Source organism: Sesamum indicum, linkage group LG8, assembly GCF_026168435.1.
Source record: "Sesamum indicum cultivar Baizhima isolate 11 linkage group LG8, ASM2616843v1, whole genome shotgun sequence".
In the NCBI taxonomy this organism is placed as follows: domain Eukaryota; kingdom Viridiplantae; phylum Streptophyta; class Magnoliopsida; order Lamiales; family Pedaliaceae; genus Sesamum; species Sesamum indicum.
This window is the reverse complement of record NC_142664.1, coordinates 30,822,825-30,846,478: the sequence shown is the minus strand read 5'-3', so window position 1 is coordinate 30,846,478 and position 23,654 is coordinate 30,822,825. Positions and strand designations below refer to the sequence as shown.

Below are 23,654 nucleotides of genomic sequence, written 5' to 3'. Positions count from 1 at the left end.
CGTGCAAAGATAATTGACCCATTCAATAATTGAACTCCGAAAACTTCCAAGTTGGTAGATTTTCGTACTAATTATGCTCCTACAACCTTATTAAGCACACACTCTAAGATACAACAATGTTGTCTACTTGTAATTAGTAAGGTAACTTTGCCGAAATTGTGACTTGCGTTCCCATGGAAATCAAATGCCCTTCATTGACCCTCAACCTTAAATTAAATACCCACACTATTATGTTTTCTCTCATCACTCAATCACACAAATGTATTCTAGTAAGAATTAAGTCTCATAATTATCTATACTATATAAAAGAATAAAATCTCATTTTTATTTACGAATCGCCTTCTTTTGTCTATTTATCTATACTAATATGATATTTTTACACACAGACGATAATTTGTAAAACAGCGATACCAATGTTGTTGTGTTGATAATATCGCTAACTTAGTTTATTTTATTTATTTATTTTTTTAAATGTAATATGTTGGTGTATATATTTTATTCTTATTTATAATATATTTAAAGTATAAATAATTATTTATTATATGCACCCAGGGACGACATGTCATAACGGCTAATAAGAGATAATTGCAACTCATTTCCTGAGATCTGGTGTAATTATACGTAAAATTCTTGTGATTTAAGAAATTACAATATTATCAACAAATTTCATGAATTTTTACTAACGGGTGGATCTATTTGATAAACGAAAATAAACATAATGGATACTAGCTATAATTTTTCATATCATGGAGGGTTTACGTGTAAATGCACCAAATCTCGTAGAAAGATTGTATAATTATGCATAATTATAAAGTTATAATTTCAAGTTTCACGAAATAATTTTTCTTTATCTATTGTATTTGATTAGTTTTTAAGTGTAAGTGTATTAAATGGTGCAATGAATTGTATGTGTTACGAAAATCACATGCAGAACTCAAATATTTGCCGTCATATTAAAATAATTAAACCTGACAAGAAAACTTGAAAAATACTTTAAAAAAATAAAAATAAAAGATTCCCAGTGTAGAGTGAGAGTCAGATGGCACGAGTTACATCTAACCATATTTTTAGGCAAAAAATTAGAGAAAAAAATAATAATAAAATGAAAGGATGAAGTGAGGAGGTTAATGAGTGTCAGTAATTAATTAGCAAATAAGACTGAGCATGCCTTTTGTACTTGTACTAAAAGAGATTGTCCCCTGCACGTGGGCCGGCCTTGTTCTCTACATTTCCGATCCTCCAAGTAAAATAAATAATATTTACTTACTTTTTTTCTTAACAAAAAAAAAATTAAAAAAGGAAAAACCCAATTACTAGATACATCTGTAAATTATTTTTTTATAAATGAATTGGCAATTTATCTCTCTCTACGTGTTTCTTAAAATAAAATAATTTATTTTTTTATTTAAAAATTACAGAGGGATAAATTGTTAATTTTTTATAAAAAATAATTTAATTATTTAAAAAATCAATAAAAAATAAATTGCATTAAATCTAAAAATAAAATACCAATTACCAACTACTACTACTCATAACGAGTTTGAATTATAGGGCGTGAAGTGAAGGTGATGGATGTATTCCTGCTATTCCAACTTGCGTAGTTGCCTTGCTCTTTTCTTCCTCCGCGACTCTTTTTCAAAATGTCTGCTATTTTTTTCAGATGTTGACCACCTTCTCTCTTCATCCTAACTTTTACATATTTTAATTCAAATTGAGCAACAACGAAAAACAGAGTGGTTTCCTCTCTAATGTTTGATGTGAGCTTGTTTGGGAGTTGATGAGATGTTGGACACAATTTTTAAAGTTTTGGTTATTAGACGCATGTGAATATCCATAATAATTCTAATTTTGATTACAAACATGTAGTTATTATAGGAAAACATGGGATGCTTCATACTATTTAAATATCAATTTATTTTCTTATTTGCTTTTTATACCTAATATTGTATAGGAAATGATTGAATTTGAATATTTACTTTTTATAATAAATATTTTTTCATTATTTAAATTAAGGGAGGAGTGAAGAATGTTTTGGTGAAAAATAAATAATGGTGTAGCACTATCATTTGGGGAAATAAAATGAAAAATCAGCGTTTATGTGTAGGGAGATGGATATGAGAAAATTGCATAATAATTAGAAAGCAAATTACAAGTACAAAAGTTGTTGAGAAACCATACTTTAATTCTACCACATAAGATAAGAGAAGCCCCATTTTACAAGAACAACCCTAATTAATAATCTAATAATAATATTATATATATATATATATATTATTAATTAATCACTGCTGTCTGCTTAGTTTCCTCCCCCCACTCCAGCTAGTAGTAATTAATTAATTAATTAATACTCGGTAAAAAACTAGTTTCAACGGGAAGTCACTGTAGATCAGTACAGAAACCCGGTATCAGCTGGAGCCGCCGTCATCATGATCGGCTGGCTTAGAGTACAATTCCAGGAACTGGTCACCAACCCAGCCCATTCAGCCATCCCATAAGCCGGCTCCTCTGCAGGGAAGCTGCTCTCATTCCCCAGGCTCAAGAAGCTCACGATTTCGTTCAATGACTGAAGCCGGTGGGTCAACTCGGCGGCCTGAGCTCTTAGAATGGCGTTCTCCGATTCAACATTGAGATACTGCTGCGAGGTGAGGTTGAGGCCGGTGAGAATCTGGTGATTCTCCTTCCTGAGCTGAGCCACCTGGGCCATCAGGTCGTCCAGATGCTTCTGTTTCCTGAGGCGGCTCCGGCGAGCCGATTCGCGGTTGGAGATCATCCTCTTTCTCTTCCTCTGATCCATTAACAGCTGGAGGTCTTCATCAGATCCCGAATTCTGAAGCCCAGAAGAATTGGACGATATCCCACTCGAAGAATCCATCAAAATGAAGATCTCAAATCGTTTTTACCAATTATTAGCAGGACCTCAGATCGATAATTATTGTTATTATTTATTTATGTAGCTAGAGATTAATATATAATAATGGATTTATACTCTCTCTCTCTCTCTCTATATATATATATATATTTATATAAAGAGAAGCAAAAGGAAGGCAAGAATCATGAAATGTAGTAGAACCAGTAGAGAAAGACAACGGAGAAAGATTGAACTAAATGGGTCCTGCGCCTGTATGTGGAATTTATCATAAACCCCGAGAAGAAGAGTTCACTCAGAATTGCAGACATGAATCTCAAAGATCAACAACAATGAATTGAGCATCAAGATTGTTCTGAATGAGCACCCGAAATACCTGTGAACCAAACACACAAACTAGCTACGTTACTACCTCTCACAAGAGCTTTCTCTTTGTTTTTTGGCAGAATAAGGATGATGATGCTATTGCTACTTGCTAGTGATGGAGGAGGAGGAGGAGAGAAGGGGAAGTAATTGTGGTGGTTTGGGTGTGATTTTATAGAGTGAAAAAAGGTGGTGGAGAAAATGGGAAAAACAAATATCAAAGACATCATAAATATAAATAAATAAATAATAATAATGTAGTTTGGAATTTAGTTGAGAGGAAAAGGTAGAGAGGGTTGTGTGGGGTAGAGAGTGATGGGACATGTGGGGTGGGGAGTGGAAGTATCTGCAACCGTCTCTACATACAGCTGGGAACCAACATCAATCACTCACCCAAACCTTAATATTATAAACCCAAACCCAAACCCTTACCCTTACCCTCCCCAAACAAAACGCTCAACTTCAACACACACATCTCAGGTTTCAAATAAAATAACAACAAATTTTCACGGTATCAAAATAAGATCAGCTGTTGTTCCAGTGTTAAAATTGATGTCTCCTAATTTAAATTTTATCAATGTTGTTATTTATATATGTTTATTTTTAATAATATATTATATTCATTGATTTCAAAATATTAATGTATTAAATTAATATTTGAGTTTGAATCAAATATAACAAAATGATAAGCACAATTCTTTCTCTTTTTAATTATATTCTTTTGCCCTAGGTGATGGGGTAAAATTGTGAAAAGATACAAATACCCACTATAAGGTGGTAAAATGTCGAAACATAACGCAATCTGTATGTTTTTATCTCGTGTTGAATCGGATTGGTATGAAATAATAACCACTATTTTTTTATTATTGATCTCAAAATATACGGACAATTAAGATCATAGCATGCAAATCCATATAATTATAGACACTTTGAATTATATATGTATTGGATATTATAATAGAAATAAATTTAATATATGTATTACTTTGTACTGTTTTTCAATCTATTCAAATTATATTCGAATCAATTTAAATCATCTGAGAATTTTTGCCAGTAACCTTCCGCCAAAAGCCACAGAGGTCACAAAACCCAAATATAGCATTAATTTAGCCATCCATTCATTAGCGTGTCCAGTAATCAAGGTATTAAAAGCGTGTTTGCAAGCGTGCTTTAAAAAGATGTTTTTCAGCTTATAGTCTCTAAAAGAATATTTTTAGAGTGTTTGAGATGTCAGTTTATACTTTTGAAACAGCTAATAAAAGTGCTTTTAGGTCAAGACTGTTTTGGCTTTTTTGTAAATGAATCTAACTTTATTTTAACTGTTTTACCCTTATTTAATAATTTTAATTCAACTTTTATCGTTTTTACTGTATTTTTGAAATTTTATATTTAAAGTTTATATTGGAGCTTTCATATGATTTGAAAATTTAACAATAATCAAATTTACACTTTCACGTATTTTAAAATTTTTATATTATATTTAATCTATCATCTAATTATATTATTTCATTCACATATTATTATTTGATTAAACACACTTTTTTGTAATATTTTTAAAAAAATAACTTATCGAAATAGAATTTGTTACTTTTTATGAAAAATAATTATTATTGACAAACAACAAGTGAAATAATAACCAAAAAATAGTATCTTTTTTCTACTGGAGTGTCAAATATATCAAAAAGATCAATTTCGATATAAGAGTGAAGACCTAGACAAATAACTATTTTTTTAATAAGTATAAAAATACATTTTTAAACTAGAAATATATCATATATATGACGATATCTTATTAAATGGTATAATTAAAATCTATTGCGGCAAGTATAAAAGTAATAAAACAAATAAAATATTTCATTAATATGGGAAAAGCCTCGTAACAATTAAACTCATCAAAGAAAACAAAAAAAGAAATTTTATGTTAGGAGCAAAAAGTACGTAACATAAGTTAAATCTTCTTTTATGGATGTACAATACAAATAAGATCATCATCTATAGTCACATGAATGAATTTAAGGTCATGAGTTTGAGTCTCATCAGACGTGTGAGTTCTATTTTATTTTGTACAAATTTTATTGGAATACAAAAAATATTAATTAGTTGTTAGCAATGTGCAAACCATGAGCTGAATGAAAATAATTTTTAATTAAAATTTTATAAAAATATGTAAGCTATAAGTTAAAATTTGAGGAGATGTGATTATAGTACAGGAGAAAAATGAATAGCATGTGGGTAGTGATGTACTATAGAGTATCAGATTCACATCAATTACTTCCAAAACAATAACAAGCGATTGTTCCGCGAAATCTTGGGGCTTTGGGAAAGGCGCAGCAGAGTTGAGTTTGGTGGGCTGTAAATTCGTGTAAAATTATTGAGGCCGGGGCCGATCGCTTAATTGTCTTAATCGCCCTTCCACCGCAACAATGATTGACGATTGAATTAGTTTTACGGGTACGATTCCCCTGGGCAGAACTGTAATTTCACCCACCAACAAGGTGATCCAATCATCTGTAATGTCTTCGAGCTCGCAGGGTTTTCGGAGAAACACGAAAGTGTGATGATTTAGATGCGTTTGACTAAATTTATTTTTAAATTATTTTTAGAATATTTGAAAAATATTGAATTTTATTTTATAGTTATTTTTTAACATATTCAGATAAATAGATGTTAGAGCATTTTATATAAATAAATTCTTTATATCGTAATAATGATTAAAAAAATCATAAAATTATATAAATAGATACTTTTTATTTGATGAGAGGAAACATCAAATATATAAAGAGCAAAAGTGAAATATTAATAAAACTGTAGCCCGTTTGAGCCGTTGCGAGCCGGAAAGCGGCTGTTTGAGTCGCGAAAGGGCCGCTTGCTAAAGCCACAACGTAAGACACTGAAACTAGTCAGCTACAACTAGTAAAAGGTTGTCGCTGAACGACGTCGTAATGGGTCATGCGAGATCATCTGAGAAGAGTTAGGTGGGCTCTAGAATTAATTGCAATGGGCCTGGGCCCAGATCATGTCGAATTGTCCTAAATGGCCTTTCACGAACTACTAATCAAGTCACGAGGCTCTGTGGGCATCAACGTAATTTCATGAGGGACAAGGAGATTCCCTCTCTGTGCAACAGGGAAGATCTTTTGGTGGGTCACCATGTTGTGGGAGGTGGTGGTTGTGAGATGCTACACTTGGTACTTGACACTTTTTGTGATTGTACCTTTGTGTCTTTTTTTCTTTTTTAATTATTATTTTTCTTATGAGGTAGGATGATTAGAACAGAAGTATCCAGATCTCAAGACTTTTTGTTTCGTCCCGACAATCTAACGATTTAGACTCAAATTTTTGCACAAAAATTTGTGTTCGAATTTGAGTGTGCGTGAGCTGACTGTGTTTATTTTTAAAAAGACTCTTTCTGATTTAGGGCTCAAGAATTTATTCATCGGATTTTGATTTCCAATAACGAGCTTGTGACTGATGAATTGAGTCTGTGTTAAGAAAATAAATTAGAACTCAAAATCTTTATTTAACTTTAGTGCAAGTAAAATAACATAAAGTAATTTTATTTATTTATTTTTTATATTGGGACTGTTTAGATTTTATGGCATTATTTAAACTAGGATGGACTTTTTATTCAAAGAAAAATAATGTAAATTTTGAATGGTTTTTATTATTTTTTAAAATTCAACTAAAAAATATTATATTTCTGATTTTATTTGTAAATGTCTAAATTCTCAAAGAAAAACGAGATTTGTTATTTAATAAGAGCACCATTTTTGTGTCCTCCCTAATTTTGCTATGTCATTTATTTAAAAAACTTAAATTTAATTACCTGAACTAAGAACCAACGTTGCTATTTGAAAAAACATCAAATATACTTAATTTAATGAGTTTATAACTCTTCAAAACAATTTTTAGAAAATTATAAATATAAGATAAAAAATATGATATTAAGAGTACTATAAGTTCTTTTAAATAAAATTAAAAAGGTCATAACTTATTTTTCTTACAAAAAAAAAAAGAGAAGAAAATCAGTTCTTCTTTAGTTTTATTTATACTGAAGTAATTATAAAATTCATACTCTAATTTATTTAAGTATTAATTTTGAAAAAATAAAATTATTGAAATTTATAAATAATTGTTTAGATAAATTTAGGCAAACACGGTGTTACTTGGTCCGATCCTCCTTTATTTAGCGAAACTATGAGACCCAGTGCGGCACATGAACTCTCTACTCGAATCATTTCCCTCCACCTTCGTGTTCCCATCTCTCACCTACATTTGGTTCGACCAAATATATCACAACACGTTTATCATCACCAAAGGACTCGTGCCCCTTAAGACTCAAAACTCCTCATCCATTTCTTTACTGCCATATTTCTTTCTTAATTCTTCTTTACTCTTTGTCTTAATTATTTCTCTCTCTTCGTTCTTCTTCAATCTTCTTCTCTTTCGATGTTATTCGCTATATGTATTATTTTGATATTGAATATTGTGCTATTAAATTTAAATTTAAATTTTTATTATGATTTTGGATTAAATAAATGTGTTGTTATTGTGTTCTTTTGATTTGAAACTTTGAATTGCATTCATAAATATTCCATCCATTGTATATTTTATTTTTTAAATTTTGATACTTTTGTACCGATATTTTTGGACAAAATTAGAAGAATACCCAAATTATTATATAATTGTTTTAATAAATAAATCGATTTTTTTGGTTCAATAATCAAAAAAGAAACTGAAAATTCGATAATTTGGTTCAGTTTCGATTTCGGTACCGATATTCAGCACAACACACACTCACACTCACAAGAGCACACCACAAAAATCCGGACAATCATATTTAAACGAGATGATGGGATATTCTCCCGTTGACTCGAATTTTTCGAGAACAAAGCAGTACTAGACTACTAGAATCGTCGAGCACTATAATCCAACAGTAGTGATAGGAAGAGAAAGAGCAGCTGGCAACTGGCGAGCGATTGATTGGCTCTCTATTAAAGGAACTCAAAAGGCGAATTCAATCACAATCTAAAAATTGACAAATTGATTGGGAATTGAATCAAAAGTTCGTTTTTTTATTTATCGAACTGAACATGCCTAACTCGAAACACAACTTTAAAAATTACTTGGAGGGTAATTTTGCCATTTAATCATTGAGTATAAATAAAACAATTATGCCAAGAAACTTCCACTCGCTAACAAGTTTCATATCAAACATAGAATGGAAAGTCCAAGGAAAAAGATGGTGTCACTAATGGACTAAAATGTCCTTACGCCATCATTTAGTAACCTTACATTCAATAACACATGTGGAGTCTCTATTGAAACCTGTCCTATCATTATCACTTCAAATTTGTCGGCCTCTTCAGTGTTCCCTTTATATTCAACAAAGATTATCGTACCTTAATTATAGTGGTAATTAGTTCACTTAATCTCAAGGGTTAAGATTTATTATAATAAATTTATTTAAAAATAACAAAACTGAATATTGCAGAATAATTTATTTCTTGTGATTAGTCGTTTCATTCGTAACGTATAGAAGAAAATAGAGACACAAAGCTGTAGCTCATAGTTGATGCTACTATTCAGATTATGTTTTGAATTACAGTATCTTTGTTTTTATTACTAATTCAATGTTTCTTAGATTTTGACATGTCAAATTCCACAAATAAAGGCAGTTGGAAAAGGAGATTTATGGATAAACCTCACGAAAAGAAATAAAGAAGAATTTGGTCATTGGGAAGATTTTTCCATATGCTTTTGGATGGAAAATCTTCTTTAATATTACTGATATCGGTATATCATATCAATTTTAAGAAAAATATGAACAATAGTAAAATATTAATAAGGCGTTAGGATCCGTATCTTTTTTTCAGGTTAAAACATTCTATCAGAATTATTTTCAGTGACTCGATATCTGAACCACAAATTTTCTAATAATATAAGATTCGAAATGATGCCACATGGACCAAGCAAGTAAGCGCAATACGGCCTATAAATATCTAGGCCCGTATATTTATCTTGATTTTGAATTAACTTAAGTATCTAAAAGTTTTAGTTGGGAATCTTGGAGCTAGCCTATCTTTTTCCTAAGAGACCATACTTTATTCGAGTAGGCACAAGGAGTCGAGACACGTGATCTCATGGAGATCTCTATATTCAACCTAGACTAATTATATATTAATATCAATATCATATTGATTATGAGGAAAGAGTTTGAATTACTAGTTTTGGTATACATTTTATATTTTCACTAAATTGACCCCATTCACAAAAGAAAAATTACAATAAGTTTTTGTAATTTTTATCGCTTCATCTTTTCTCAAGAAATATAATTGTCTCTTTTTCCTTCCTAATGTTACAATTAATAAAAAAATATTTTAATAGAAAAATAAAAGATATATAAATATTATAAGTTTTTTAAAAATAAATTGAAGTAGAAACATGAGTGTATTCGAACATTAACTCGTCATTAATTTTTTCAACATATACACCTTTATATGTAGGTGAGTATGATTAGTGATTTAAAGATAGAGGCGTGACCAATTTGCTCTTCAATAAAATATTGGACTACGAGCCTTACTCCACTAGCCCACTTCGGCTTTATTATATTACTATGTTGATTAAATCCTAAAGTCTAACATAAGTACGGATTCTTTTTAGAAAAATAATTTGTTTTATATAAATTTTATTGAATAATCACGTAACTAAGCTACTTTAGAAACTTGCATTTATATATATGAAATTATAGTATTACTTTAAAGGCTCCGTATTCTAGAAGTTTTAAATTAAGAGTGCATTTCAACTTAATATTTTTTTTTTAAGTATAGGTAGCTGATTATTAATTAACGTTTTAAATATTTATTATTGATGAACTAAATTATATTGATTAAACGTTGAAAAAAATGACCCATGACCCGTTGGTAAGCCCAGCCCACATCATCTAACTCGCACACTATGGAATGCAGCCCACTCACACCCCTCTCTCGTCCACATTTAGGCTTGCCCAACTCGTCCACCCTGACCCGTTGACCTGGCCCACTGATCAGTCTGATTGCTTTTATATTTATTCCCCTATGAAATTCTAAACCTAAATCTCCTTCCTCTCTCTTGTCTCCTCGTTCTCCATCTACTTCTTCTCTCTATAATCATCGCCACCGTCTTTCCTCCTTGATTTCTACCTTCACCACCCTTCTCTCTCACCACCATTAATGGCCCCTTTCTATAAATGCTTGTATGTTGCTTCTGGTAAATTTAACAGACAGAATGAAATCCTTCTTCCCCCTTTTCTCCCATTTCACTATCTGTGTTCTTAGTGAACTATATTATAAGTGGAATTGAGTTTCTGTGATTTTCTGTTGATGAGCTTCTTAGTAGTGTGATGGGTGGATTTTGCAATTGGTGTGTGAGGTTGCCGACCTTGGTGGTCGTGGACTTTCTGTCGTCGAATTTGACTTCTGAGCCTGACAATTTCTCTGTTCTTAGATTTATAAATATCTGTTAATATTTTTTTGTAATATAAAATTTTTTTATAATTTATATTTTACTGTAATAGTTGATTAGGGTATTTAGTTTTATTAGACTCATTACTGATGGTTACTCCAAATAGTTAAGAAAGCACGATTTATAGAGAGCAATATATATGCGCTTTCTTCATCAGCAGAGACGCAAATTAAAGCAACAATGGATTATGATTAGGAAGAAGAAAGTGGTTTAACACATTATGCACGTTTATCGTCGTCTCATAATGCGTCTGTTTATTACACTGATACACACTGTATTTACTACAATTATCCTTTCAAATGTCAAACCGACCCTTTTTCGGAGCTAATAAAGAAAGGATAAAAAGCGGGAATTGGGTTGTTGTTGTTGATGGGTGACCAGTCATATCACATTCAGATACTTGAGCCATGACACAGCCGTCTTTTTGTCTTCCCTATTCCCTTTTATTTTGCTGAAAATCATAGATCCAAAATGAACACATGTGATGTAATGGGGCAAAGGCCGAGGTTAGTTCATTGGGTCGGGTTTAGCCCATTTTTGGCTACTGGGTTCAGTTGGCTCTCTGGGATTGAATGGGATTAGGTTTTGAGAATGTGAATAAAGGCCCAATGGATCACAAGCTCAACTTTTATTTTACTTAATTCAATATTCATATTTTCTTGTGCAAATTCATTGCTAATGTACAGTAAAGGATCACTGAAATCCATATGTGTTGTCGTCTCATAAACTTGGCGTAGGCGTAACCGTAACCCGCTTTTTTGAGGCCCAAATGTATGTATTAAACTCTACACTACTGTAGGAAACAAATATGAGGGCAATAAATAAACAAATACTACAATAAGTTGATTATATAATAGCATACACATTAAGATTATCAAATTATTCAAAACCCGATATATATATATATATATATTATTTCACCAAGACTCATTCAAAAACAGCTCATTCAAAAACTTAGATAAAGATTAAACAATTCTAAATATTATTAATATTCTATTTAATTGATTCAATTTATTAACATTTAACGCTAAGCTGTCTACCTTGAAGTGTTAGTTCAATTATATGGTAGTTGGCCAATTGGGTCTTTATGGTATGTATAAAACCATATATTCTGTTCCAAACTTTATTTCAATTATTTTTTAACAAGCATTCGGAGTCAATTATCAGAACAACAATGTTCCAGCATCTAAAACCTAACAAATATACCTGCCATTAATTGAGAGGTAAATTGCACTAATACTGCAAGAAATTATGTTCAAATACACAAATTTTTCGCATCTTCTGCTAAATTATAGGTATATATTTTTAATATTGTAATTGTAATTATAATATAGTCCCTATTCAGTGTCAGAAGTTTATGCCAACATTCCTGAGGTACATTACACTACCATCCTTTCAAAGGATGTTTGTGTAACTTTATAAAAAATAAAAAAGATATTTATATATTTGGACGTAACTTGAAAGATTATCAATGTAATTTGCTTTATGCTGAAAAGGTTAAGTCACGATTGAGATTATTTATGGAAAATTGCACTCAAGGAAGTAGCAAAAACTTAATTATTGAAAGTGAAATGTGGTCAAATTTGGTGACGGAATTAGTGCATTTGAACTGCACATAATTTTGCAAACTTAATTTAAGTTAGTTTAGCTAAAAATGATAAGAAATGGAGTCAATAAACTCACTCCCAATTTTTGTAATAATAATGTGATGCAATTTCATTTTCGACCATTATTTCTGACGGCAATGTTGCAACTTTCACATTTTCTACTTTGATTTAAAAGTCGGAATCAAGCGAAATGGATTGCAAAATAAGGGAATACCAAAATTACCAAACAAATTATTGGGTGAGAGAGATTTTTAAAAACCGTAAATTGCTGAATCGGTATTTAAAACAGCACAGTACTGTACATAAATCACGGCACCGAATCATGATTACTCAATCACTATTCAATTCTCTTTTCGCCTTCTGCTCCACCCACCGCCGGCAAATTCCCCTTTCTGTCCTCTTCCCCGCTAACCCTGCCACGTGTACTCGGCCCCACACACTGCCGGTACTACTTCCCGCATTTAACCCTTTCCACCCCCCTTCCCTCTCTTCTCTTCCATCTCTCGCAAAATCGTCGTCGCTCTAATTATCCGGCGATACAAACACGTAACTTATTTATACAATTTATATTTATTTTTTTGGTTCCTCGTCTGAATTAATTACTTTGCCAATTTGATGCATTTATAACCATCTCATTAACACTGTGATCCTGCTTTTACTTTTCGAGGTTCCCTTGTAGTCTAAACAAGCTTTCGAGTCTTGAGTTTTTGATCTGTGAAAAGATTCTGGGCTTTTCCCCCTACATTTTGTTTGTTTTACTGAAATAAAGTTTGGGTTTTTCAGTGGACGGAAAGCTGGTGATGCTAGATTGATTGATCGATTGGTGCTTCGATCATCACGAATTGGTTGCTGGTGATCGAAAATTGGGGATGTCGGGACCCTTGGATCGGTTTGCTAGGCCTTGTAAGTTGAATTTCGTACAATTTCTCTGTTGTTTTTGATCTGCATTACTGTTTATTTTGCTGTTCTGTTGCCTTTCCAGTTTTGGTATTTAGCTTTTACTCTTTGGGATTTAGATAACTTGTCTTTAGCTGTTTGGTTTTGTCATACTGAATTTTCAGTCGGGTTGAAGTAATTCTTGGAGTTAATTGAGTTTTTGTGTGTTCTGAACTAGAAGAGTTTCTCGTTTGAACATTAATGGTGTTGGAAGAACAAAATTTTCTGGGAAGATATGCTATGTGCTCTTTTTACCTACATATGGTATTTTCACTTATCCTTGGTTGAAGTTTGACTAAAATTGTGCTTGCATGGTTGAGGAGTAATTTGCTCCGGGAAAGTATTTCTTCATAATTTTGTAAGTGATACAGAATAGGCCTTATTCTTGCGTTTGCCTGTACCCTCATCTTGACCGAATTTTATGTAGAAGATTCCTCCTGTGCAACCAAAAACCATTTCCTAGGACTGTAGTTCCTATGGGTCCTTAAGCAAGTTGGCTCTTTATTTTTGTATTTTCTTGATTACAAATAGTGACTTTGTATAGCAGTAAAATTGAGGGTAATGTGCTCTTGAGCTCTTCACTTCCAAAACTGTTGACATGTGCAGATTAAGTCAAGAAAGCTAAATACTGCACTAACTGTGCTGACCCTTTCTATCTCAAAATGTTATTCTCACATGTATCTCTATTTGTCTGTATTGAACAGGCTTTGAGGGTTCATCTGGTAATGATGAGAGGAGGGAAAGAAAGTCTGATTTCGAGAATTCTGAAGATGAACGAAGAACAAGAATTGGTTCTTTGAAAAAGAAAGCACTCAATGCATCCACTAAGTTCAAGCATTCTCTCAAGAAGAAGAGCAGTAGAAGAAAGAGTGATGGTAGAGTCAGTTCTGTTTCAATTGAAGATATCCGGGATGCTGAGGAATTACAAGCTGTAGAATCATTCCGACAAGCCTTGATATTGGATGAGTTGCTCCCAGAGAAGTTTGATGATTACCATATGATGTTGAGGTCATTATTCTTGGCTGTCGCCAATTTTAGCTAAATTCACCTTATCAAGTGAAACATCAATCTGCCTGTTGGTGATAAAGCTTGAGAAATGGGGAGCGACCTTCATCCTTAATCACTTCATAGATCCACCCTGAAACCATCTTATGTGCATGCGTTAGATTATTACATACTTAACATTATATTCTCTGTCAATACTTTGGAGATAGCTAAAGAATTGCATCGGTATTCATGGATTTCCCAGCAGACTTGAGCTGAGTGCATAACACATGGATTCCCTCCCGTGTTTTGTGGAAAAGTTTTGAAGCCAAGCAGTATTTAAATTTACGCTGTTTTCTTTTAAAGCAATGTCAATTGTGTTATCATTGTGAGTTTACGTCTAGGCCTAGAATTTTTCATTCTGAAGGGTGTTTATCTCGAAATTGTAGTTTAATCTTGCTTTTTCTGTGTTTCTCGCTTTTATTATGATTCAAGAACTTTTCCCTCTATAATTTTTAGAAAAAATTACATATAGGTTCCTGAAAGCAAGGAAATTTGATATTGAAAAGTCAAAGCTCATGTGGGCTGATATGATTCAGTGGAGGAAAGAATTTGGTACTGACACTATCACGGAGGTAATTCAAACTTTATAGCTAATCGTTTTCTCCGCATTTCAACTGGCAACCGTGTTTGTTTTTTCGTATTAATTCTTAATAATTGTTCTTTGAATCTTTAGCTTCAATATTAAACGAAATTTCACTTTTTGCACTGGTGCAGGATTTTGAGTTCAAAGAGTTGAATGAAGTTCTGAAGTATTATCCCCATGGCTATCATGGAGTTGATAAAGAGGGAAGGCCAATATACATTGAGAGACTAGGGAAAGTTGACCCAAACAAACTTATGCAAGTTACAACTATGGACAGGTATATAAAATATCATGTGAAAGAATTTGAGAGAAGCTTTGCCATTAAGTTTCCAGCTTGTACCATAGCTGCGAAGCGACATATTGATTCAAGCACGACTATTTTGGATGTTCAGGGTGTGGTATGCTTCTTACTTGTTCTGCTTCTTTTCTGTTAATGACATGATTTCTAGTTCAGCTGTTCTTTGAATTTGTGGAATTATATTTATTTTTTCTCTTACTGTTTCTCAGGGTCTGAAAAACTTTACCAAGAGTGCACGGGACCTCATTACACGTCTTCAGAAGATTGATGGCGATAATTATCCTGAAGTAAGCCCTGGCTTAGCTTGATCACTTTATGACGTTTTATATAATTTTGACTAGTAACATGTGTTCTCTCCTTTAATTGCAGACACTCCATCAAATGTTCATTATCAATGCTGGTCCAGGTTTCAGGCTACTGTGGAATACTGTAAAGAATTTTATAGATCCCAGGACTGCCACTAAGATTCATGTATGTTAGTTCTAACTTTTTGCCATTCCTAAGCTTTATCATACTTGGTTGAGATACTGGCTGGCTGTAAGTTACTGTTCTCTTTGTTTGTGGAATCTGTCACAGGTTCTTGGAAACAAATACCAGCACAAGTTGCTTGAAATTATTGATGCCAGGTGAAAGGGGTGGATGCCACATTTTTGTCTTGCTTGTAAACTATCATCTATTAAACAATTCCTCAACTTTTCTGTTCACTAGTGCAGCCAATTGCCAGAATTCTTGGGAGGAACATGTACCTGTGCAGATCAAGGTGGATGCCTTCGCTCTGATAAAGGACCATGGAAGAATCCAGATATACTTAAGGTCCTAAACTGCCTGGATCTATTTAATGATCTTGTTTTTGTAGAGTATAGATTTTTCCCTTTCAGAATGTTGTTTATTTTAAAGTTGTTGATTGGCTGACTTAATGCAGATGGTGCTTAATGGTGAAGCACGGCGTGCAAGGCAGGTTGTTAAAATCATCAACAGTGATGGGAAGGTAGTGTTCGCTAAGCCTCATTATCCAATGGTATGGCTTCTCTGTCTTTTTTACTTAGTAGGGAACATTTTGTCTTGATATGTCTACTTTGGGTTCAGATATCTTATGTTTCTCCATTGTTGCTGCAGCTAAAAGGCAGTGATACTTCTACAGCAGAGTCCGGATCTGAAGCTGAAGATATTGCATCACCAAAAGCCACTAGGAGTTATTCACACCTTCGGTTGACTCCAGTGCGTGAGGAGGTATGGTTGAGCCAAAAGCTTCCGCTATTGATACTTGGGATTTGGTGCTCGAAAGAAACGAAATGCATTTGAGAACTCATCTAATGTTAAAGTTGGTGCTGGGTCTTGGAAATTCCTATTGTTCCCTGTTGTTGATGAAAATTAGTGGATCATCTTTCCAGCTGGTTAGATGGATGAAATATAATGCATCCAAGTCCACTGTACTATTTTCCATGTTATAAGTTACTGAAAATGATTCAATATAAGTTTTTGGAACAAACTTTGTTTTATGCCCCTCCTTTGCATGTATGCAGTAATGTTAGGTTTTGTTAATACATGAACATGTATGATTTAGTATTTACTTGTTCAAGGATGTCATTATTTGATATACATCTATTTTCTAAGCTGACAAGAATTTTTTTGACAACCCATTTGAGAATGTCTCGGGAATGTAAATGACCTGGTATTTTGTATCTAATATTTTTTCTTACTAGTTGATATATGGCTAATTTTTATATTTTGTATCAATGAGCTTATGTAATGTTTATGTTATTTCTTAGGGTAAGGCTATTGGAACAGCTGCCTATGCTGGTAACTTCTCAGGATATGACGAGTATGTTCCTATGGTTGACAAGGCTGTTGATTCTGGATGGAAGAAGCCAATGCCTCCCCCGAAGCTTTATGTTTCTAGAGGTTTGTTGTTTAATTGGTTTGGATGCTTGATGCTTGCCATTTTCTCCATGCATCATGTCTAAATCAATTTATGGCTTTGTTATGATGCTGCTAATATACTCATTATTGTCTCATATGATCTATGCATGCTCTCTTTTATCATTATTGTTTCATATGATCTATGCGTACTCTCTGTTATCACAAACAAATCATTTCTGAATGTGGTTGGTGCACATGAATACTTTATGTCATGTCTTTGTATTAAAAACATTGAATTGTCTGTATTTATATTTCAGAGATGTTTTCACCACCCGACTCTCAGAAGGCCGAAGAAGGATTTCGTGCTCGACTCTTGGCTGCTCTCATGACATTCTTCATGTCAATATTGTTGTTTTTCCGATCAATATCATGCCGTGTTACCAAAAGACTTCCGGACACATCATCACAGCATGAGCACATCATTCAGGAATTTTCTTTTGACACGCCCAAGGAGGAGTTCAGACCACCATCTCCAACACCATCTTTTACAGAAGCAGAACTCTTGTCTTCTGTCATGAAGAGATTGGTTGAGCTTGAAGATAAGGTCAATACTCTTCAAGCAAAGCCATCTGAGATGCCATATGAGAAAGAAGAACTCCTGAATGCTGCTGTTTACCGAGTTGATGCCCTGGAAGCAGAGTTGATTGCCACCAAAAAGGTCTCTTCTATGCCTTCAGTTGTTTGGTTGAATTTTACTCTGATTTGCTTATGCTTCTGGTTTGGGACATTTTTCTTTATCTCTGTTTAAAATTGCTATGCCGTTTGTCATGGTGGAAGGTCTTAACTATTTTGGCTAGTCCTGATTGACAGTGAAAAGGTTATAGAATAACCGCATGAACTCTAGGTAAGTACTGCTGGAGAACAAAAGATGAATTTTGGGGAGGAGAGTACCTTGAGAGGAAGAAGTAATTAAGATTAAACAGGTCACAGTGTAAAAGGAATATGTGTAACTTAACAAATGTTGTACGCCTGCTCGCTTGTTGAAATTTGCATCCTGTATTTCCTTGCCCTAGTTGCCCCTGCTGTAGAGTTTAGTTTTCAGTGGCAGCCATGTGATTATGGGTTGGCCGCATCTTCCTGAAGTGCTAGAACTAAGAATTAATCTTTCTCCTAGCAGGCTCTGTATGAGGCTCTGATGAAACAAGAAGAACTGCTTGCTTACATAGACAGTCAAGAAGATGCCAAATATCGGGTAAGTTAAACAGATTCTTTCTGGTACTGGCAAATGTGTGGACATAACCTATCAAGAGAATGTGCTATGATATTTTGGTGCTGAGGTGCCTCTGTTTCTTTTGTCCAGAAGAAGAAGTTTTGCTGGTGAGATGTGTCATTTTTGGAGCTTTGACGGTTGAGATATGTTGTGCTGTATGAGGCTCACCGGACCTTCATAGTCTTGAGTTGTGATCGAAGATGTAAAATTTCGTCGATCAAGCATACCTTATGGTGTGGAACTATACTGAATGTTGCATATATGATCTGGAAACTCTACTGGTGTGATTTAAGATTTGTTTGTTTGAGAGAGATCCTCTCCTTTCGATGATGTTTGATACCTTGTCTTGTGAACTATACATACATGATTTGGAAACTTCAACCATTGTGGTTTTATTATGATTTGTTTAAGATTGATGCTTTAGCCCACATAATCACTATAACAAAGCAAAAGTACAGGCAAAAATATCAGACCTGTTAACGTGTGTTTGGAGTGAAGGATGCTAAAATCACAACTTAGCATGCACACAGCACTACTATTGAAAGCATTTAATTCTGAATTCTTTTTCTCTATAAAAAAAAATCCATTTATTGCATGGGAACAGCAGCAAGAGCAATTATTAGCGTTGAAAGAACAGCCAAAATACCTTTTCCTGACCAAGGATCTCCATGGCACAGGATGCTAAAATTTCCAAACAACACAAACAATACTAACACTAATACAAACCGCATGCGGTGTAACTTAAAATGTTCCTTAAAAACAAAACTCAGTAGAGCAGAGCTAAGCATCTGCTTGGAGAATAAGGGGGTGGTGTTTGTTGGGGCTGTAAACAAAACGCTATTTCTAAAGAATTAGAACACTATTATCTCACAATCATTATCGTTTCTGCACCTAGAAAGCAAAGAACTTCTTCTTCTTCTTCTTTTTGTCAATGTAGGAAAGGAGCTCCTCTTGCTGAGAAAGGGATTGCTCAAGAGCCTGCAGATTAGATTAGCAAAAAAGCATGTAAACATATTTTTTTCGGATGAGATAGATAGTTGTTATGTACTGATGGTAGGAAGATATGGGTGCGAACCTTTTTGGTTTCTGAAAGCTCTTGCTCCAATTTATCGACACGGTTCAGGGCACTCTGCAGCATCTCCTCATTTTCAGGTGGCATATCTGCTGGCTTGTTGCAGAGACTACTGAGCTTCTCCTCCAGTTCATTCATGCGTTTCATCATGATCAAGTAATCGGCTCTGGAGATGCCGGCTTCTGGTGAATCGTAGGTATGTGCCCGACTTTTGATCATGTCGTCAGGACTGTGCACAGAATTTGAATAGAGGTTAGCATCTGTAAGCTTCCTGGGCATGTTTCTTGTCATCCGAACCATTGTAACAACGCCCATGACAAAGGTCAGAACTCCAGTAAAGATATGGTTGCTTAGTCCTTCAGGAGCCTTACCATAATCTGTCACTGCAAGGAGAGAAACAGGAAATCAGATCATTACAAGTATAGATGTTTATGTGATGATGTTTACCTTCAAACTTACAACTACTAGATGTGTCTTGTGTTTATATCGTACAGAGATGTTGATTCAAAACACTGGTAGAACAAAGTAACTGTTTTTTCTGTATTTAATATACTTGGAAGATTCCGAAATGACATCATTTGTGAAGTTGAACAATCATGATTACGTACTTTTAGCAAGAGCCAAATTGTCGATCTTTACTGCTATTTGTGCCCGAGGAGCAGTAATGGCCTTGTCAATGACAGGGACATATTCCTGAGGCTCACCTGCATCAGGAGGATTTCTGGTTGCCTGAAGAGCATTATTCACAGTTACAAGCAATTTCATGTACTCAATATTTCTGTGTCGTCCAATTTCTTAGTAACTGTACGAGCAAGCATCGGTGCAACTTACTTCTTCCTGAACAGGAGTGAGTTGAGGAATTGCAACAGGGTCCCCACCTGGAGAATTGCTCATCAAATTGAAGGAGCTGGTTTTCTTCACACTCTACATGTCAGAAAGCAGTCGTAAATTTTATATCTGCTATAGACCAAGATACTGCATCATTTTCAGTTTCAGCTTAAAGGATCACAGATAGATACCTTTGAAATAGAACTCTCATCCTCTGAAATCGTTTTCTCATCCACAGATGAAGAAGAGGCTTTTTTTGAACATTTGTGTGCACCCATGCGGACCAACTTCAGGAAAATAAGAACACATTCTCAGAATTTTACATAACTGGTAGGTCTTAATATGCATCAGAAAGCTTAATGGACTAGATGAATATAGATAACCTTCATAATCTCTTCATCGTTCCAAGGGCCCTTATCAGAAACCATACAACCACCCTTATCTGCACAGGTGCATGTACCACCCAAGAACTCTGGTAGCTCACTGATACAAGAAACAAAGTTATGCGTACTAAGATAGAAGCTGTACAACGAAGAAAGTTTACTCGATAATCAAATAAACTCGTGGCTGTTAAGATTACTATTGCATTTGGAATTCCCATGCTTGTAGCCTTGTCTCCTAGGACAAAACGACTTCTAGATAGATATCTGAATTCCAGCAGTGACATTTACCTTTCATCGATGACCTCAAGCAGCTTGCTCTGATATTTGTTACTCAAAACCTGGAGAAAAGAAACATAAAAACTTGATTTTCATGACATTTGAGCAAAAGTTTATTAGTTAGAGCTAAATTGTTGATTACATGGATCTTGGCAGTGGTCTTTGGGTCAAGGAATGACTTGACAGTGTTCCACAAGAGCCTAAAACCAGATCCTGCATTGATAATAAACATTTGGCATAGGGTCTGAAGGAAAAGGAAAAAGGTACCATGAGATTCAATACCACCACCAAGCCAAAACCAAAAGAAACAGAGTTGAGAAAAATGAAAAAACTATGTACCTCAGGGTAATTATCACCATCAATCTTCTGAAGGCTCTGAATGAGTTCTCGAGCTGCCTTGTTGAAATTTTTCAGTCCCTGAACCAAAAAAGCAAGACTTCTTTCAAGAACTGATAGCTATAATTCTATGCAATAGCCTTAGGTACAGTGAAACTTTTGATGGTCGCCATTCATGGTTCCCCATTTAGGAGATCAAATCGGGATAATTTAGTTATTTTGTGGACGAACTTAGTCATACGTACCACTCCTTGGACATCCAAAATGGTTGTGCTCTGATCAATGTGCCGTTTGGCGGCAATTGAGCAGGCTGGGAACTTGTCAACAAAGGTCCGCTCGAACTCCTTAACATGGTATTTGAGATAGCGTTCCATTGTCGTGACTTGCAAGAGCTTCGTCGGATCGACCATACCAAGCCTTTCGATGTAAATAGGTCTGCCCTCTTTGTCAACACCATGATGCCCGTGTGGATAGTATTTGACAACCTCCTCTTTCTCCTTGAATTCAAAATCCTAGAAACAACATAGGGGGGACGGCATAAAATTTTTGTGCATTGCGGAAGTAAGCTTCGAACGAATTGGTTCATGTAGAGTGATTTTAAGATAAAGCTTAATACCTCCATAATAGTGTCAGAACCATAGTCCTTCCTCCATTGAAGCATATCAGCCCACATTTGCTTTGTTTTCTCAATATCAAACTTCCTGGCCTTCAAAAACCTGTTTCGACACATGTTTAGCACCAGTTTTACATCTTATCAATAATGAAAATACAATATTTTGAACCAGGTATGAGGAAATCAAGTCACCTTAGCAGCATATGATAATCGTCGTGTTTTGCAGGGAGTAATTCCTCCAGGATAAGTGCCTGGCGGAATGCATCGACGGACTGCAATTCCTCAGCATCATGCTCGTCCTCAAGCACTATGGACATAACTCTGCTGTTTCGCCTGCTCTTTCTAGTCAAAGAATTCCTGAATTTATTGGAGGCGCTGATAGCCACCTTCTTGAGAGAGCCCAGCCTAGTTTTCCTCTCATCCTCTGAGTTTTCCACATCAATTTTCTCCATACCTTCAAAAGATTTTACCCACAGCCAACGTCATTTATCAGTGATCGGTTGCTGGAAAATGTATTAACTTCGTCCCAAGCATCAAAGCAACAGATATCAATAATTCTTCCCATCTTCCTTAGATTTCAAATGAAGCCATTCATTACACTTCACTTTTAAGACTTGAACTTGCTAAAGTCCCGAATTTTGGCAGAAACTTTCGTTTTCTATAGTTTTATTATCATGAATGGGATGAAAAATGGATTCAAGAAGAAGATGTAAAACAGAATATATACAGGGAAAAGAGACATACTTGGCATGGCTGAACGTTCAACAGGTTCTGACATCTTGATCGCAGATGGAAAATTTGATCAAGTGTAAACAGCAGAATTTACTATGGCATGAACGTACAGATTGCCTACACCTCTTTCACAAAGTTGAGTCAGCTTCTCTTACAATTAAGAAACAAAACATCTTTTCTGCTCCATAAAACATCGCATAAAAAGCCAATTAATACACAATATTCACAACATAAGCAAAAACCCATGATGAAAATACACACATAAATCATATATAGCAATCACAGAGACATTCATCAATTCCTTCCCTGCGCAAGGAGATCAAGAATAGGTTAAAAAAAAAAGAAAAAAGAAAGGATGAATACCCGTTTGAAAGAACTGAGCTTTGAACAATTTCGTGGGAGGACGAGAGAGAGAGAGAGAGAGAGAGAGAGAAAGAGAAAGAGAGAGATAGAAATAGAAAGAGAGAGGAAAAAGGAAAGAAATTTGTTTACCAGTGAGAGGGGTTTGAGAAAGAGTGGTGGGGGAGAGTCTCTGAACCGAATTACTCTCACAAGTCTGTGGCTTTGCATAACACCAAATCAATGGCCGCCCATTATACCTTCACTTGTATTCTTTCTTCACAACACCACACACCAACAGATCTATCCCGGAAATATAGAGATACATAATCTTCATCTTTCTCTCTCTCTCTCTCGACATATATACATATATATGTAAGCAAAAAAATTAGTTAGGGAGAGATGTTCTTTGCTACTTGTCTTTGACTAGGTGTCACTTCTCCATGACCTCTCTCAATATTTCCATTTACTCATCAGTCAGTGGGATGTGTGTGTGTGCGTGAGAGAGAGAGGGAGAGGAGAGCGTAGTGCAAGCCATTCACTTTCAAGTTCAAATAAAGTAACGGCTCTATCGGTTTATTTCCCGGGAAGAAAAAGTTATTGACTAATAATGTGTTGCATGAAATTGAGTTGTGGGTGTTCATTTCATTTTATTTTATAATTTTTAATTATATTGATGTAGCCTATTACCCCATTACTTTATTTAATAAAATATTGATACAATTATATAAGGATAGTTGAA

The 23,654-nt window shown here is 34.4% G+C and overlaps 2 protein-coding genes and 1 pseudogene across 7 annotated transcripts; 1 reads left to right on the top strand and 2 right to left on the bottom strand.

The window, feature by feature from the left end:
• Positions 1-2,115: 2,115 nt before the first annotated feature.
• Positions 2,116-3,404, bottom strand: LOC148787369 (bZIP transcription factor 44 pseudogene; annotated as a pseudogene).
• A 9,320-nt stretch (positions 3,405-12,724) lies between these two features.
• LOC105169664 (phosphatidylinositol/phosphatidylcholine transfer protein SFH8) lies at positions 12,725-18,731 on the top strand. The gene is made up of 15 exons (XM_011090130.3): positions 12,725-12,885; positions 13,123-13,242; positions 13,980-14,283; positions 14,795-14,894; positions 15,037-15,303; positions 15,413-15,490; positions 15,573-15,674; positions 15,780-15,829; positions 15,917-16,016; positions 16,126-16,221; positions 16,320-16,433; positions 16,973-17,105; positions 17,381-17,781; positions 18,241-18,315; positions 18,424-18,731. Exons 2-15 carry the CDS (start codon positions 13,209-13,211, stop codon positions 18,442-18,444), a joined length of 1,875 nt encoding a protein of 624 aa, XP_011088432.1. The 5' UTR covers positions 12,725-12,885; positions 13,123-13,208; the 3' UTR covers positions 18,445-18,731.
• Positions 18,732-18,964: 233 nt separating this feature from the next.
• Positions 18,965-23,412, bottom strand: LOC105169665 (phosphatidylinositol/phosphatidylcholine transfer protein SFH12). Of its 6 annotated transcripts, none has more exons than XM_088883864.1 (14): positions 23,066-23,412; positions 22,586-22,698; positions 22,034-22,295; positions 21,845-21,944; positions 21,474-21,740; positions 21,232-21,309; positions 21,035-21,136; positions 20,905-20,954; positions 20,617-20,716; positions 20,425-20,520; positions 20,237-20,329; positions 20,014-20,134; positions 19,409-19,788; positions 18,965-19,311 (listed from the first exon to the last, which is right to left on the bottom strand). In XM_088883864.1, exons 2-14 carry the CDS (start codon positions 22,617-22,619, stop codon positions 19,225-19,227), a joined length of 1,770 nt encoding a protein of 589 aa, XP_088739990.1. In that variant the 5' UTR covers positions 22,620-22,698; positions 23,066-23,412; the 3' UTR covers positions 18,965-19,224. The 6 variants fall into 6 exon arrangements, with proteins under 6 accessions (XP_088739990.1, XP_020551915.1, XP_011088438.1 ...); XM_020696256.2 differs by having other exon boundaries at positions 22,586-22,751; positions 23,066-23,411; XM_011090136.3 differs by having other exon boundaries at positions 22,586-22,690; positions 23,066-23,411.
• Positions 23,413-23,654: the final 242 nt, after the last annotated feature.